This window comes from Eptatretus burgeri, chromosome 16, assembly GCF_056783735.1.
Source record: "Eptatretus burgeri isolate ZD-2024b chromosome 16, Ebu_testis_v1, whole genome shotgun sequence".
In the NCBI taxonomy this organism is placed as follows: domain Eukaryota; kingdom Metazoa; phylum Chordata; class Myxini; order Myxiniformes; family Myxinidae; genus Eptatretus; species Eptatretus burgeri.
Window position 1 is genome coordinate 65,836,207 of NC_140976.1, and position 18,856 is coordinate 65,855,062.

Sequence of the window (18,856 nt, forward strand, 5' to 3'; positions counted from 1 at the left end):
GGAATTCGCGCATTACGTTCATCCAAGCCCATCCCTCGGAGCACTGCAGTTCGAGCAGAGAGTGGTAAGCTCTTGACAGAGGAGTCTGAAGTGAAGGCCCGCTGGGCCGGTTACTTCGAGCGGTTGTAACAGGCTGATCCCCCAGCTGTCGAGTTGGACGTCAAGGGTGTTACAATCCCTGTTGCTGACCCTTGAATCAACTGTGGTCCACCATCGCTTGTGGAAACACGGGCTGCGGTGAACCAGTTGAAACGGGGCAAAGCTCCAGGGATCTGTGGCATCCATGCCGAACTTCTCAAGGCTGGTGGAAATGCTGCACTCGCGTCGTTGCATGCAGTTTTGTGCTCTGCCTGGAACACAGGCATCATCCCAACTGACTGGAAGAGGGGCCTTGTTGTCCCTCTCTGGAAAGGGAAGGGTGATCGCCAAGACTGCAACAACTACCGAGGGGTGACGCTGCTCTCAGTGCCGGGCAAGGTCTTTGCTCGGATAATTCTTGATAGGGTTCGCCACCATCTGCTTGAGCACCAGCGTCCAGAGCAGTCAGGCTTTACACCAAAGAGGTCAACGATTGACCGTATCCTTGCACTTCGTGTACTCACCGAACGCAGACGAGAGTTTCGGCAGGGGCTGCTTGCAGCCTATGTTGATCTCTGTAAAGCGTTCGATTCAGTGAATCGGGATGTCCTCTGGAGGATTCTTGGTCTTCGTGGGGTGCCACCGAAACTGATCGATCTGATGTCTGAACTCTACTCTGGTACTGAGAGTGCTGTGAAGTGTGGTGGTACCATCTCTGACTTATTTCCAGTTGTTACTGGAGTTCGTCAGGGATGTGTACTTGCCCCCACACTTTTCAGCACTTGTATGGACTGGATTTTTGGGAGGATGTCGGAGAGATCAAGTTGCGGTGCATCGTTTGGCAATGTCAAGATCTCGGACCTTGATTTTGCAGATGATGCAGTCATCTTTGCGGAGACTTTAGACATCCTCTTGGGGGCCCTCGAGGTACTGAATGAGGAGTCGGAGCCGTTGGGATTACGGATTTCTTGGGTCAAAACAAAGATCCAGGCTTTCGGTGACATCTTGGATGCTGCTGTCCTGTCTGTGTCTGTTTGTGGTGAGGATGTTGAGGTCGTGGATAGATTCACTTACCTTGGCAGTGATATTCATGTCTCCGCAGGTTGTGAGCCGGAGGTCAATAGACGTCTGGGTCGGGCCTGGGGAGTCATGGATTCACTGGATCATGGGGTGTGGCGCTGCCGGTACCTGTGCGGGAGGACGAAAGTCCGAGTCTTCAGGTCCTTGGTACTTCCAGTCTTGCTCTATGGGTGCGAGACTTGGACTTTGACCAAGGATCTGAGACGGAGACTTAATTCCTTTGGTACCAGGTCTCTTCGGAGAATCCTTGGCTATCGCTGGTCGGATTTTGTGTCCAACGAGCGGTTGCTGAGAGAGACTCGGATGAGATTTGTTACCTGCATAGTCCGTGAGCGTCAGCTGCGGCTGTATGGACATGTGGCTCGTTTTCCTGACGCTGATCCTGCTCACCGGATTCTCTCAGCGAGGGAGTCTCATGAGTGGAGGAGGCCAGTGGGCCGACCACGTGCCTCATGGTTACAGCAGGTTGACCATCATCTCAAGGAGATGGGGATGGGCCTGGCATCTGCCTGGGGGATGGCCAGACGGAGGCCCCTGGAGTACCGGCGGAAAGTGGACGCAGCGACGCGCTGTTCTGGCACATGCTCCCATACCTGACCTGACCTGGCTGCCATCTTGGATTTCTGGATGGAAGAGTGAGACTGAACAGAACTAGAAGAAACACTTCATATGTAAAGAACGGCGGCAAGTGGGGAAGACAGAGGCATGGGGAAGTGCACAGGACTATTTGACAACATATGGGATCCAACATATTCGGTGTATTTGTCCATCGTGGCCGAATGTCCGTATCCGTCGTGTAACCCTTGTCCAAGATCGTTGAATGTTGTCAGCACAAACGAGGGGGAACACCCCTAGGACATGAGATTTAGACACTGTATAAAATTTGTCCTGATGGTATCAAGTCCTGAAATGGATAGAAGTTGCAAGTGCTCTACATTGGAATAGGAACAACATGCCATCTAAGATTAACTTGTAAGATTAAGCACACTCCGCTCAGGATTCAGGACAAACGGATATGCACAGTCAAGACCGAGCCTTTTGTTCTTCCAGAAAACGGAACCAAAGATTGAGTGTTCCTCAAGCCTATTGCCAGCGAGAGTTTCTCTCACCGCAACCACCATCATCTGTAAGGGGTGGAGTTCAGGTTGCTTTTTTGCTACGGGTTCCAAAGTCCTTTGGAACCATTGAACCTTTTGCTTGGTAAAAATGCTGCAGTAATTGGTAAATGTGATACACCTGCGCTACTCGGGCTGAAGGTGTGTAGCTACCTGGTATGTACTTTTGAGGCGTTCAAAGATGTACGGGGTTTTTTTTTTTTCTTCAATTAAAAGGGTGAGCCACAATAGCATGGTCAGTAATTTGGATTCGAGTCACGATGTAAGATTGGATGAAATTGAAGGACTTTATCATTTGAATTGTTTCTTGAATGGCGGGGCCTAAACAAAGGTGGTTCTTTGTTTATTTATTTTAAAAAATATCCAATCAGATTGTCTGTGCTGATTTATTTTTCGATAGAGGTTCAAAGAGAACTAAGGTTACGCGGTCTGCTACCCGTGCAGATGCTTGGCTTTGGCAAGGGTAGACACACAGTGACCTACTCCTTTTGAAAGGTACTGTGGGAACGCCCAAAAGTAAATGCTCATGGTTGGGATACTCTTCTTAATGTCTCTCCCAATGGACGACGTACCGATTGATGCAACGCCCTACCTACAAAGCGCCATAGTCGTCAGGTCGGGAATCAAACCAACACTAGACCGCTCAAAAGTGAGTGCACTACCTCTGAGATATCCATTCAGTCCCGACATGAGTAACATGACAGAGCTCGGGTATACACATGGAGAGCCAGTGTATTGCATGGTAAGTTGGTGTGAAATCTTTTTTTACAAGAAACCGTGTCCTCAATGACTTGTCAAAGCAGAACTTTGTACTCCGAGTCATTTGCGTCCATCTATCATGGCCATAACTGTCCGATTGCATAAAATATATTAAGGGCAAATCACTTTGTTGTTTTCTGTATTTTCCTTGGTTATCCCCATGTCTGCACATCATAATTCCTTTGCAGAATTCAGTCACAGTGTCACGATGGGTATTGCTGGAGGTGTGGAGGATGTTACAGGCGAGGAACCGCTTGGCAAACGCTCTCGTCGGAACCGCTTCAAGTGGGGCCCGGCATCACAGCAGATCCTCCGACAGGCATACGAGAGGCAGAAGAACCCAAGCAAGGAAGAGAGAGAAGCCTTAGTGGAAGAGTGCAACAGGTGTGTTATCAAGTTCTTCCTCTACAGCTAAGGCTGCCTGATAAACCAACCGGCAAGGCCTCTTGTCCAGCAAGTTAAGTTTCTGTTAAGTTCTCTTCTGACCGAACTTTGCTCATATATATATATATATATATATATATATATATATATATATATATATATATATATATATATATATATATATATATATATATATATATATATATGAAAGCTACTTTTTCGGTGTCAGAAAAGCAAAGGGAGCTAAGATAGGAATGGATTCTCTACCCACAAATCATGTTATCCTGTAAAGCACATACCTGAGCAACACACCTTGGCATGCAGATATCAAGCAGGGCAAATGGAAGAGAAAAAGGGCAAGAGAGAAAAACGCCAGCAAACATGCCACAGCTAATGGCACTCAGCTCTGATTGTCTCCTCTTGTCAGCTGAACTGATGAGATATGGACATTGGTAAAGAGGGGGTGACGGTGGATAAGATTTGCATCTGGCACAGTTTTACAAGTACTTTGAAAACGCACGAAATTACGATCCTCATAATGACAGCCAGGCATATCAAGTGTATGTCCAATCACATGAAATCCGCGCTGATGCAATCCGTGTATCCCTCGCCAGGGCGGAGTGTCTGCAGCGTGGTGTTTCACCGTTACAAGTGCACGGTCTTGGATCTAACTTGGTTACAGAAGTGCGGGTGTACAACTGGTTTGCGAATCGCCGCAAGGAGGAGGCCTTCAGACACAAGGTGGCTCTAGATGCCTACGAGTCGGGCAGCGAACCCACGCACAGCATACCGGGAAACTCTCCTTCACCGGGCCGCATTATTGGTATGCCTCATCACCACATTTTTGAAAATTTTCAATTGCATGTTGTTGCTTTTCGATTTCTTTTTTTTTTTTTCAGTTTACAGAATCTATTGAATTGGTGTATTTTTGGCCACTAGGTCTGACAGCATGATGCAGAGGAAAGCGCACTTACATTTCAGCTGTCTAGTCTTGGTTTTCATGTTCGTATCCTGACTATAAACTGCCGGATTGGTGCTTCACCTGCAGGGTGTTGCATCGCAAACTGTGTCATCTCTCTCTCTCTGATGGACGTTAAGTCAGGTGTCCGGTATAACAGCATTCGTTGGTGGATGATTATAATCCCACAGTGTTTTTTTTTCAATCTCATGTCTGGCCTGGGAAGCCGGTTCGTGAAAGACTTGCGTCAAAGACATCTCCTGGCCGACCCTATGAGAAGGTGGGAATAATTTGGGCCAGAGCAGCAGTAGTAGTAGGAGTAGTAGAAGCAGCAGATTCATCGGTGTAATGGTTCTAGCATCTTCTCTGAGATTGGTGGTTCAAACCTCAGCTGAGTTATACCAAAACTTTTACAAACAATGTCCGTGCTGCTTCCTTGCTTTATGCACAGCGTTTAAAAGGATAGAGCATGGACAAACAATGCTGGGAGGGCAAAGGCAAACCACCTAGTATAACCCTTTCCAAGAAACTGCTTTGGCAGCAATAATAAGAATACCATTCCTTTTGCGCCGTGAGGCACGTAGGGTTGCCGAGGCAGTTTCATTGGTAGGGAGTACAGTCTTGGATGGGTCGCCACTCTGATGCAGGTTACCTCGAATGGTTATTTCCCCAGTAAGCTGGTACTCATTTTTCTGACTTTGGAAGGATGAACAGGCTGAGTCAACCCCACCTGGTGTTAATTCAACATCCTAACAGGGGCTTGAACTCAAGAACCTAGAATCTCAATAGAATCGTAAGCCAGCCACCTTAACCGTTCAGCCAACACCAGGCCTAAAAAAAAAACCGTATGGTCTGTAAAGAGTATGGCACATCAAATCAAACAGTAGTAGTCGTTTGAGTAGTCGTTATTTATGCTACCAAAACTGTCATTTGTTTTCATCAGCTGGCCTACTTCACTATAAAAACATTCAGCCGCTGTGTAACTTGGTTTGTTCAGTTTCTGTATTTATTTGCACCTCCTGATGCTCCATACTTGTTGAGGTGAAAGAAACCATGCTCCCCCAGTTCGTCCACCATGACTGCCAATTGGTGTGGCGACCTTTGTTTTAACCTTCCCTTTTTCACGCTTTATTGCTTTGCGACCGCTGTGTTCTTTTTCACTGGCCATTTCCTATTTCCTCGGTGATTTATCCTCGACCTGAAATTTGTAGTGATTTATTTTGTCGCTTTTGTAGCTTGTGGGGCATGTGTGCTTGAGCGTGCTTTGCAGCGGCGGTCTTTGCGCCGAACCCTGTCGTCCGGCTAATTGCTCAAAAAAGCATGTCGCGACGGACCCGAGAAGAACCACCGAATGAAAATTCGTAATGCTTTGGGAATTTGTGGCGGACATTCACGAGACGTACTTTCTAAGCTCCTCGAAGATGTTGGAAAAGAAAATTCTGCAAACACCACTGCTTCAAAGGGATTGGAAAAGAAATCGAGTGTGTTCTGAGGTTTGGCCAGTGTAACGATGGTCCAGGGTGAAGGTTCACCACCTTGTGAGAGTGTGGAGCGAGTGCTCGCAGCCTTTGTCTGGACTAGGAGTGATTGAGACAAGCAAAGGCCTAGTTGGAAACGTGTTTTTGTTCCACTCGGTCGGGGGTTTTTCAGATGCAGACGACAGGCCCTGCATTTTGGCTGTTGTAATGAAACGGTGGGAAAAGCCCCTTCTCCGTCCCATAGTGTCATATCCTATTGGCTCGGTGAGCTATTGTGTTACATCAAGCAAGTGGCCTGGTCGGTTTGATTCACGGGGTGGCCTCGGTATAAGTGATAAACATTTCGGGGGTTGTTGAGATGGCCAAATTCCAAATACTGGCCAAACCTCTGACTACTATGCCTTCAATGGGTAATAATCAAACCGGATAAATCGGTAATATAAATATTGTAAAACGATTTTACACGGGTTTTCATTGGGTGATTAGCCTTAAGTGAGTAGCTCGATGGTTAAGGGGATAACGTCTTGTTGCATTGGCTTGGTTAGTGTGGGTTCACGTTTCCATGACAGCTCAGATGGCCAGGCAGTAACAAACTACTCACTATATTCCAAACTACGCGGTGTATTGCCAAACCACCCGGCGTTTTCCCAAACTACCCGGCATTTTCCCAAACCACCCGGCGATTTCCCAAACTACCTGGTGTATCCCCTAACTTTCCGGTGTATTCCCAAACTACCTGGTGTATTCCCAAACCACCCGGCATTTTCCCAAACTACCTGGTGTATTCACAAACTACCCCCATGTATTCCCAAAATACCAGGTCTATTCCCAAACTTCCCAGTGTATTCCCAAACTTCTCGGTGTATTCCCAAACTACTGGGTGTATCCCCTAACTTCCCGGCGTATTCCCAAACTTCCCGGTGTATTCCCAAACCACCCGGCGTTTTCCCAAACTACCCGCGTATTCCCAAACTTCCCAGTGTATTCCCAAACTACCCGGTGTATTCCCAATCCACCCGCTTTAGTCCCAAAATACCAAGTCTATTCCCAAACTTCCCGGTGTATTCCCAAACTTCCCGGTGTATTCCCAAACTTCCCGGTGTATTCCCAAACTACCCAGTGTATTCCTAAACTACCCTGTGCATTCCCAAACTTCCTGGTGTAATCCCAAACTTCCCGGTGTATCCTCAAACTTCCCAGTGTATTCCCAAACTACCCTGTGTATTCCCCAACTTCCCGGTATAATCCCAAACTACCCAGTGTATTCCCAAGCCACACGGCGTTTTCCCAAACTACCTGGCGTATTTCCAAACTTCCCAGTGTATTCCCAATCCACCCGCTTTATTCCCAAAATACCAGGTCTATTCCCATACTTCCCGATGTATTCCCAAACTTCCCGGTGCATTCCCAAACTTCCCAGCGTATTCCCAAACTACACTGTGTATTCCCAATCTTCCCGGTGTATTCCCAAACTACCCGGTGTAGTTCCTTGCGTTGAAACTGCTTCAGCAGAATCCACACCGTTTATACAAGTTTGGAAAACGTTCATGATTTTATTTTTGGGGTGTGGGGGGAGAAGGGGGTTATTTAATTAATGCATTTCACGTTAATCACATGAGAAATCCCACTGAAATGATTTTGTGAATTGACTTTACTTATAAACTTAAGATATATGGTTTGATAAACATATTGTAAGTTAAGTAAGGATTAATGAACTGCAATAAGAGAAAGTTATTGTTTTTATTACCGAGAAGCCCTTGAAGAGGTTTCTGTTTGATGTGTGAGAACATATTTGTGTGCACATGTACACACCTGTGTGCAGTGTGGTTGTGTGCTCTATGAGTGTGTGTGTGTGTGTGTGTGTGTGTGTGTGGTTGTTGTTGTTATCTCCATATGTGGTTTTCAGAAGGTGGAACAGAGCCCTACCAGGTCTCAAAGTATCCATGTCCATGTGTGCATGGATAAGTGTGTGAAAGAACCTTTTGAGTGAAAGGAAAAACAGGTAAATGTAATTAATGTTAGAGTAAAGAGTACTTTACTGAAATCAAAGTCTTGCAATAATAATATATTTATACTAATACACGTCGTAACTCAAACGGCACTCGGTGGAGCGCACACCTCCGCCAGGCTGAACAGTTTACCTTTTGGGTCCAACTGATCGTCCGGATCTGCATCTGAATCGGAATCAAATCGGCTTGTTCCTGTCACGTCCACAGCTCATCCACCTCGGTTCGTCATATCATGCTATATATCCTTTTTGGTCCATCTTTCAATGGTGAAGAATCACTTCAAAAAAATATTTAATTTTCGAATTCGGATCTTCACCAAAATCGAATCAATTCTTCCTCGTCGCATGCTCGACCTGTCCAGCAGGTTTTGTCCGAATCCATGCATAACTGTATGAGATATCCTGCTCAGAGACAGACGGACAGACAGACAAAGAGGGGTGAAAACATGGCCTCCGTCCACCATTGGTGGTGGAGGTAACAATCACATTTGGGAGTGATCAGGATTTTTACTTTTGGCGAATGACGTCATAGTCACATGTTCTTTAAATACTTAAAAATCAACAAACGATGTTATTTACAATTGGGCTGCAGTTTTAATCCACCTCAATACCCATGCATGGTGACACGAAAGGGATTATACCATTTCCCACATCGGACATGAGGCTGGCTGGACTCTCTCCTACATTAAAGACCTCATGATATATGACAAACAAGAATGGGTCGTTTATGGTTGATACCATGACGTAACAAAACAAAAAATGATTGTCTCTCGAGCCTTGGCTTGTATCTGTTCTTTTTTATTTACTTGTGTTTCTATTTATTTATTTTAAACTTCATTCCCCACTCCTCATGCATGTAAATCTACACCAAATAATATAACACCCAATGACCCACAAACTGCCGAAGTAACAACTGCTTGGAATTGCAGAATAATTTATTTATTTTAAATTTTTTTTATTTTTGGTAATTTTGGTAAGATAACAGAACTAAGTGTTTTGGTGAAAAATTTCCAAAAACTTCAAAAGGATTTTTTTTTTTTCCTCAAATGAACAATCATTTTCTAAAATCTTTTTGTTTTTCATTTGACAATTTCAACGATCTTTGATATTTTAAGCTTTTTGGCCTCAATAACATCTTTGAATCCATGTTTGTGAAACTGTTGCAGGGAGAGGTACGAGTACGGCGCTCAAAGTTAATAATCATGGACTCTATTGAACAGAGGTTTGGGGTTGTTCACGACGAGTCGATAAATGTTTCGAGACCAATCCTACACGAATCGCCGCTGAGTCAGAGATGTATGATTAGTTTGAGATTTTTAAATTGTGCATTCATTCATTCATACATACATACATACATACATACATACATACATACATACATACATACATATATATATATACATATATATATATATATATATATATATATATATATATATATATATATATATATATATATATATATATTTCGCGATACCTTTCTCTCGCTATACCTTAGCCGCTATATCTCCGCATATTGGGGGTATCTTGTTCGCTGAACTTTTTCAAAACACCATGTACCAAAGCAATCAACACAACACGTGCCAAAGCAATGTTGCGATGCATCTTGCTTGACATTTTGTATGTTCATTAGCAGAATTTGAATTTTTTTACTTTAGTTTACAAATCCGAAGCAAAATTCGGTGTTAAAAACACGTCCTCAATGCAGTTGTCGTGGATGGTGATTTGCCCAAGGTACCGGTCCGGTTTAAAATAACAATGCATGGTTTAATCAAATCGCAAGTGGGACGGCCGGTTTGATGATGTGCCCTCTGACGTCATGCTCCAGGATGCTGCACCCGACTCACGAGCACATTCAAAAAGTTTTTTTTTTAAATAACTTGTGAAAATCTGTACAGACAGTTATTTTTTTTTACTATCTGCATTGGTTAGATTTGATTCGACTGGATCACCTCAATTCCAATTCGTTTGCCATTTCCATTAGTTATGACTGAATAGGATTAAAATCATTTCTATTTATTTATTTATTTATTCAATGTTCCAGCAACAGTCCTCTATTGCCGAAGTTAATCGACTTTTTAAAGACTGATTTTCCTCGTGAAGTCAGCTCATTAGGTGGTGTTCACACGCTGTCCATAGAGTATGATGCCCAATCGGGATGGAGGGGGGTGTTAAGCTGACTATCCCTTTGATCAGCATTCACTTGGACATTCAAAAATCGTTGGCCATTGTCTTTCAATACCATGGGGGAAGTCCTGCCTTAGTATGTGGAATTGCATTTCGTTGTTCAGTGGCAGCCAGTGATGATGCAACCAGCAAAGGTAATTCTTAAGCCCAGTATAAAGGCATGCCAGGGTCTTTACAGAGCATCGGGGCACTCTCAACAAGTCATGAGTCTTGCTGGCTGAGAACCAACCATTCCTGTAAATGTCGCAACACGGTTGCACGATATTGGGGTATACGGCAGGAATTAGGCTTTTTCTACCAGCACTCAATGGCATCCATCCATCCATCGGGACCATACTCTGTGCAGAGCATTGGTGCTGCTTAAGCAGTCTCCTTGGCTATTGGGCACAATCCTGGACACAGGATACCAGCAAGCTGGCACTCATTTTGCCGACCTCAGAAGGATGACAGGCAGAGTCAACCCCACCTGGTATTAATTCAACAGCAAAGCAGGATTTGAACTCAGGGCCCTAGGATCCCAAGCCCACCACTCGAGACATTAAGCCAACACCAGGCCGACGGATAACTAATCCGACAGTTTATAATTGGGTCGGGGATCGAACCCACATTAGACAGCGAAAAGGGAAAGAGGGCTACGCTGCTTCCCTCTGGACTGCGCTGCCTGGCCAAATTATAATGGTCGCTTATCACAAGAGCCGCTTTGATTATACGAACATCCTTTGGAAAGTTTTATCCCCTCGTGTTTGGTTAATTGCTCGTAACACATAACACAATGCAGTGAAACGTGGAACTTTTCTTTCCCCACAGCTGACGATGTTTTGAATTTGCTTTTTCAACCAATAGATTTTAATACTCAGCAATCACTGGAAATTTCATCAAACTCGTGCTGGAACAAAAGGCTCGTCCCATCAAAACTTCTGGACAAATCTGGAACTTTGTCCAGAGTTCCAAATGGCCATTGAAAATATTGGTGCTTAATACGAAGCGCGTCGTGAAATTGAATGAACCCTGATAGAGTATCCGTTGCATGTCCCCACCCCTCCCCCAGCAAACCCCTTAACCCCAACCAACCTGCCTTCCCACTCCATTGTGCTTATGTCTCAAGCAGGTTTCTCACTGTGTTAAACTACTGTGAGCTTTTTGAGTTGCAGGTGGTTGATAATTGTTTCGGGTTTCAGAGGGGGCGGTGGCATGTGAAAGGGGTCGTGTTCAGACAGATGAGACAAGTGGATAGAGGTTTGTCAGCTTCAAAGGTCTCGACCTCACGGCTGTGGCCACAAGGCCGGCACGTGTCAGGGTTGTGAGTCTAGCTCGACTACCCCTCGCTGTGCCTAGCTGCCAAACTGATGTTCTCAAAGGCCTTTTGTAAGGGTGGTTGCAATTTGAACCACCATGTTTGCGGTAATCATATCGGGACCGCACGATGCTATGATCCAGGAAGAGATCAATTAGAGTTTTTTTTGTATTTTTTTAAAACTTTCCACATATTTTCCTGATCTGAGAGAGGATCTGTCCTGCAGAGTCTTGAGTGTCATGAATGTATGGACAAGGACATCCGAGGAAACTTTAGGGCAGCGAGAGACCATTCGGACAATCATGCCTGCACGTAATCCGCACCATGTCGACTTGATCCATCGACTTATCTATCTTACGAACCGCATTCTCACTATAAACCTTGAGCATGACATGACGTCGCTTTTTGTTTTTAAAAATCAACTTGAAAATGGAATATTCTGAATATTACTCGCCGTCTTTGTAATCGAACAAGACGTGATCACTCAATGCACATTCGAGTCTTTGTTTCTTCACCGAAACACGGACAACAATTAGCGGGTGATTTGCAATTTCTTCATTGATTTGAGATTGATGGTCGACGATTCCTCCTGCTTGACTTTTACCAAAGACCAGGCAACGGGGACACACCGTCTTCTCATTGTGTGTTTCCTTTTGGCTTCGTTTCAGATATCTGCGACAATCGAACAGCGGCCTTTGATATTCCATGAGCCTTTGTGATTGTGCCGTTCACTGGGAATTCGTTCACTTGATAAGCTCTCTGTGTACCCATCTGTCTGCCTGAACCCCCGTGTCCCTACCTTTGTGCTCTCCTGGAGAGGGGGTTTGGGGACAGAGGAGGGGTGGACATCACGAAAAGCAATATTGTTCTTTTGCAGGAGGGATTACACTGTCTGTGTGCAGTGTACAACATTGCCTTTGCTTTGTTGTAGACTTGTAAAGGAATTGCCGAGGTGAAAAGGTTAACAAGATGGCTTCCTATGGATGGATGGAATTTCCACACTTGGCTTGAAGCATTGCACGGATGCACACGAGGAGTGTTCCCTTGGTGCTGATGCATTTTCCGTTGAAAGGAATATACCGGTAGATAGGTGAGCTCATTTCCATTACATATTTTCTTCCAAACAGATGTCCAGTAGAAAGCCACAGGTCTATTGTGACGTCTTTGCAGCTTTGGTGTGTTTGACCACGAAATTGTTTCTCGGGGTGTTTGTCGTTTCTCGTTGAGGCCCATCGGTGAAAACCCTCAAACTGGTTTATCGAGCACTTTGAGGTACACGTGCTGGAACCTCCGACAGGCCGTGGCACGCCAGTTTCGACTCGGAGCAGTTAATGAGCAACTTAAATTAGGTTTGGGCAGAAATCTTAGTGGAACAGAGTCCAAATCTGTGATAAAGGTAATGGAGAGACTGGGGTATGATGACACACACACACACACACACACACACACACACACACACACACACACACACACACACACACACACACACGTTGGTATATCTCGACCAATCCGTATTATTAGCCGATGTTCAATCTCTACACAAAAGTCTTGCACAATGTAGCACTTGCCGGAGCTCAGGCTGATTTTTATGGCCGTGAAAGGAGGGTAGGGAGTCCATGATGCATGCTTTGCAAGCAGAGTGCAGGCATTTTTACAAGGTAATTACTGCAGCAGGGTAAGCATTGCTCGCTGTCAAACAACCTGGAGAATAAAACGCCATTCCATTAAGTGCACAGTTCAGGAGGTCTCAAGTCTTACCTCGATCAGCACAGTTGGTTTAAGGGAACGCGCCAAGTCCAGAAAACAATTTTCCATCTTCGACTGGATGTATCAAAATAATTTCTGGAGGTTTTTGGAAGCAATATGAAGGTGATTTGTGTTCTACGGTGTTCAAGTGTATAGATAGATAAATACAAATAAATATTGTTGAAAAAATTTCAGAAATTTAACCGCCGTTGACACTGCATCTTTTGCACCACCTTATTTAACACGGGACATTCGTTTTTCATGCCCGTTGTTTGTGTCCTTTATGACGTCGTCGCTCAAAACAGTAAGTTTCCTGTTTTGAATGATTTTCAATTTCGTTTGACTGCCAGACAGGCAGACAGAGCAAGAAAATGATCTCACTCCTCTCTGCACATGTACAATCGGAACGAATTCAGAGCCAAAGTACTGTTAAACTGCAGGTTCGTGTTCTGATTCGTATTCAAAATATAACGTTCAATATAAATCAAGTTGTTCCTCCATCATCAACTGACGTTTGTGGACGGATGGACGGACAGAAGTGAACCGATTGCTTAACCCCGCTCATCTTTGGATGAAGCTCATGGAACGTGTGATCAAAAGCCCTTCGTATCCGAAGAATGTCGATCACATGAAACGTGGCCCACCTGGTGAATTTGCCATGCCGTGTGCGCAGTGCTCCACCGTTTTAGTGCGGAGACTAACAAATCGTCTTCTACCAAGTCAAGATCGTGCTCCAGTGAGAGGATTGAGCAGAAAACCGAAACAAGTGGTTGCCTTCCGCAGAACATGGTGTAAGCTTGTTGTAACTTCCATGGAGAATGCTCAGCTTGTCGAGCCGTATCGAGTTTTCCTCAGTGCGCCCTTCCCGTGTCCTTTCTCTCAAGACCGCATGACGTGAAGTGTTCTCTGAACTTTCCAGTTCTCGTGCATAAGTTTCTGCCCAGACAGCAAGCAGTGTCACCTGGTGTCAATGAACCTCTGAGAAAAGCAGACCACTCGCTCCTGGCAGTCCAGGCAGGAATTTGTAATTTCTTCAGGGTGCTGGTGACAACGAACCTACTCTTTGCAATGGACACCGTGAGATCTTTCATGTCATCCAAACCACTTTAACATCCATCCGAGGGACGGTACACGCTTTGACGCCTTGTCCTGGATGCGAAAACACCAGGGTGATAGTTTATAGCTGGGCCAGGATTGTAACCCTCACGAGTCAGCTGATTGGTGAGTGTGCATACCTCTCAGCTATCCTGCCATCCACAGTGACGATTTGCTGCTGTTTGAATCGACTTTCCTCATGCCTCACCGTAGATGTCAGCTAGACCATCCCTGAGCCGGTGTGTTGCAGTCCCTTGTAAGGGTTTATCCTTTCACACCATCTTCTCCATCATAAGAGTGAAGCGACTCCCTCGGATGTGCACTTCGGTTCCGTGGACTCGTAAAGCTGTTCGTCCAGGAGTCACAAGTTTCCGCTTCAGGGAGATATTTCAAAATTCCTGCATTCCAGAAGGGGATCTTGTCTTGTGCACTTTGAAAAGAAGGACATTTCTGTTGTTTTGCATCCATTTTCTTCACAATGTCCTGCACAAAGCTTTCGATGAGTGCACACGGGGAGCCTTTTCATGGTACTGTTACACGAGAACGATTGACATTAACAAATACATCAAATGTTCCTCCATGATCTGCCATTGATTCAAAATAAGTTTTTATCAGCATCAAGCTCACTCTCAGGAATGCCCACGTAATATTTGCTTGAGTTTGGCTTTTGTTATCACTTCCTGGAAGACCAAACATGGTACACTCATAAATGATACCTGAGTGGTATTGAGCTCACCATTGAGCTGTCTTAACTCAACAAATAATCTGATCGAACAGAAACTGCCACCTGGTGCCTTGCCAGGACTATGGAGTGCGTCATGAATTATGGAGTATGACATTTTTCACAAGCTCTGTTAAGCCGGCTGTCTCATCTATAATCATGTGGGTGTTGAAGTATATTTTGTGTCGGAAGGTGCTTTGTTCGAGTACCCCGACCGACCACTAAATTACCTAGGTGTGACAGGGTTCAAGGTCGAAAGAAACCCAATTGAATTCCTCGTCTTTAAATGTCCCAACAGCCTCATGAAATTCCCCAAAATTCAGTGCCTCTGCAGGCCTCTGATTGGATGCAACCCAAGCAATTGACTGCGTCTCGTGATCCCTTGGAGTCTTATATCTGATGTTAACGTACTTCTGAAATGGTACACCCATGGTTAATTGGTTTGAGACGTGCATGAGACATTAATGTGCTAACATGCACTAAATCCCACAACATACCGTGGGACAGGCAGTATTGATGAAGGAGTCCTGATCCCTTCCGAGTTGTTGCACAATCGTTGTTCCCTTCACGGTGTGCAAAGTACGTTTGGGGCTTTTGTCACCACAAGCTGTCTGCAATGTCTTGCAATATGTGCGGTAAGCTCGCCAACGGATCGATTAACATCTGGAAATTAAAGGGAGGTTGATGATCATGAAACATAAATGGGAATTGTGTTTAATCCCAAGGCCTCTCCTGTGATTCACAACCTTGTGACACCCATGGAGGTACAGAATATACACCAAGATCAAACCCTCACCAGTTAGAGCAATGAAAATAGGCTTTACCCACGACACCACAGACCCTCTTACAACCACAGTTGGAGTCCATCCATCCATCAGGACCATACCTCTGTGTAGAGCGTTGGTGCTGCTTAAGCAGTCTCCTTGGCTGTTGGACACAATCCTGGATAGTTCGCCACTCCGACACAGGATACCAGCATGCTGGCACTCATTTTGCCGACCTCAGGAGGATGACAGGCAGGGTCAACCCCACCTGGTATTAATTCAACAGCAAAACAGGATTTGAACTCAGGATTTTATGATCCCAAATCCACCACCGAACCACTAAGCCAACAACAGGCTTACTTTTTGGAGATACATGGAGAAAACATTTCAAGAGAGGTTTTTTTGTTGTTTGACCACAAATTATTTATTTTGAGATGGTTTCACTCTCATGAAGAAAGAGTAACTTTAATGTCGACAAAATCTTTAAAATCTTACATTGTTCTTTCGTATGCAGCACAAGTCTGCAGGGTAGCATCATTGGCTGAGGGTGCAGCTGTGCCACTGATGTCAGGTCAGGTATGGGAGTATGCGCCAGAACAGAGCGTCGCTGCGTCCACTTTCCGCCGGTACTCCAGGGGCCTCCGTCTGGCCATCCCCCAGGCAGATGCCAGGCCCATCCCAATCTCCTTGAGATGCCGATCAACCTGCTGAAACCACGAGGCACATGGTCGGCCCATTCGCCTCCTCCACTCACGAGACTCCCTCGCTGAGAGAATCTGTTGAGCAGGATCAGCGTCAGGAAAACGAGCCACATGTCCAGACAGCCGCAGCTGACGCTCACGGACTATGCAGGTAACAAATCTCATTTGAGTCTCTCTCAGCAACCACTCGTTGGACGCAAAGTCAGACCAGCGATAGCCAAGGATTCTCCGAAGAGACCTGGTACCAAAGGAATTAAGTCTCCGTCTCAGATCCTTGGTCAGAGTCCAAGTCTCGCATCCATAGAGCAAGACTGGAAGCACCAAGGACCTGAAGACTCAGACCTACGTCCTCCCGCACAGGTACCGGCAGCGCCACACCCCATGATCCAGTGAATCCATGACTCCCCAGGCCCAACTCAGACGTATATTGAACTCTGACTCACAGCCAGCAGAGACATGAATATTACTAAAAATGTAAGTGAATCTCTCCACGACCTCAACATCCTCACCATAAACAGGCACAGACAGGACAGCAGCATCCAACATGTCATTGAAAGCCTGGATCTTAGTTTTTACCCAGGAAACCCGTAATTCCAGTGGCTCCGACTCCTCATTCAGCACCACGAGGGCCCCCAAAAGGATATCTAAAGTCTCCGCAAAGATGACTGCATCATCTGCGAAATCAAGGTCAGAGATCTTGACATTCCCAAACGATGCACCGCAGCTTGATCTCTCCGACATCCTACCTAAAATCCAGTCCATACAAGTGCTGAAAAGTGTGGGGGCCAGTACACACCCCTGACGAACTCCAGTAACAACTGGAAATAAGTCAGAGATGGTATCACCATGTCTCACAGCACTCTCAGTACCAGAGTAGAGTTCAGACATCAGATCGATCAGTTTTGGTGGCACCCCACGAAGACCAAGAATCCTCCAGAGGACATCCCGATTCACTGAATCGAACGCTTTACAGATATCAACATAGGCTGCAAGCAGCCCCTGCCGAAACTCTCGTCTGCGTTCGGTGAGGACCCGAAGAGCAAGGATACGGTCAATCGTTGAACTCTTTGGTGTAAAGCCTGACTGCTCTGGACGCTGGTGCTCAAGCAGATGGTGGTGAACCCTATCAAGAATTATCCGAGCAAAGACCTTGCCCGGCACTTAGAGCAGCGTCACCCCTCGGTAGTTGTTGCAGTCTTGGCGATCACCGTTCCCTTTCCAGAGAGAGACAACAAGGCCCCTCTTCCAGTCAGTTGGGATGATGCCTGTGTTCCAGGCAGAGCACAAAACTGCATGCAACGACACGAGTGCAGCATTTCCACCAGCCTTGAGAAGTTCAGCATGGACGCCACAGATCCGAGGAGCTTTACCCCATTTCAACCGGTTCACCGCAGCCTGTTTTTCCTCAAGCGAAGGTGGACCACAGTTGATTGGAGGGTCAGAAACAGGGATTGTAACACCCCTGACGTCCAACTCGACAGCTGCTGGATCAACCTGGTACAACCGCTCAAAATAACCAGCCCAGTCGGCCTTCACTTCGGACTCCTCTGTCAAGAGCCTACCACCTTCTGCTCTAACTGCCGTGCTCTGAGGGATGGGCTTGGATGAACGCAATGCGCGAATTCCCCTGCAAGTAGGATTAGAATCACTTGACCACAGGTGATGCTCTACCCCCTCACAGATTCCTCGCACATAGGCCTCCTTGTCCAGCCTTAGCGCACGTACAGTTTTACGCCTCAGCTCCCTGAACAGCTCAGCTCTGCCATTCAGCCTGGCCCTGCGACTCTGGTCAATGGAATCCAGTGTCCCTTGAGAGACAAAATTCTTCTTTGTCCTTCTGTGAGTTCCAAGACATCCACCGGCAACATCAAGGACAGTGGTCTTGAAGACGCTCCACAACTCTTCAGGACCTCCCAAAGCACCAAGACCCCCCAAATATCCACTCAGCCTGTTCGCAAACTCCTCAGCTACCCTCTCATCCTTGAGCTTGCCAACATCCAGCCGAGGCTGGGATGGTACCATTCTCCTGGATTTAAGGTGTAACTTCAGAGTTGCTACAACAAGCCGGTGGTCAGTATTAAGGAACTGAGCACTCCGGGAGACCCTGCAGTAATGGATCATCCTCCAGTGACCATCAACGAGGACATCGTCAATCTCCTTTGCCACACCGCTAGCGTTGGAATACCAAGTCCAGCGATGAGCTTGTGGGCGCTGAAACCATGAACCAGCCATCATAAGTCAATGACTTCTTGCAAAGTCAGGAACTTAGTGCTATTCTGATTCATAGTTCCTGACCCATGGGGACCAACATACATCTAATAACCATCCCTATCAGTTCCAGTCGATGCATTGAAATCCCCCAAGACTAGAAGTGTATCTCGTCTGGGGCACTGATCAACCACAGACTCGATCGTGGCATAGAATGCATCCTTCACGGTGAGATCACTCGCCTCAGTCGGAGCATAAACAGAGACCAGGGAAATGACAC

General features: G+C 45.9%; 1 protein-coding gene across 2 annotated transcripts in view; it reads left to right on the top strand.

The window, feature by feature from the left end:
* LOC147011238 (hepatocyte nuclear factor 1-beta-like) overlaps positions 1-18,856 on the top strand; it is a 77,839-nt gene that overhangs the window by 23,831 nt on the left and 35,152 nt on the right. For both annotated transcript variants that reach the window (XM_085859235.1, XM_085859234.1), the window contains exons 3-4: positions 3,221-3,416; positions 4,031-4,239. In XM_085859235.1, coding sequence (XP_085715361.1) covers positions 3,221-3,416; positions 4,031-4,239 — 405 coding nt within the window. The remainder of the gene's footprint in view (positions 1-3,220; positions 3,417-4,030; positions 4,240-18,856) is intronic.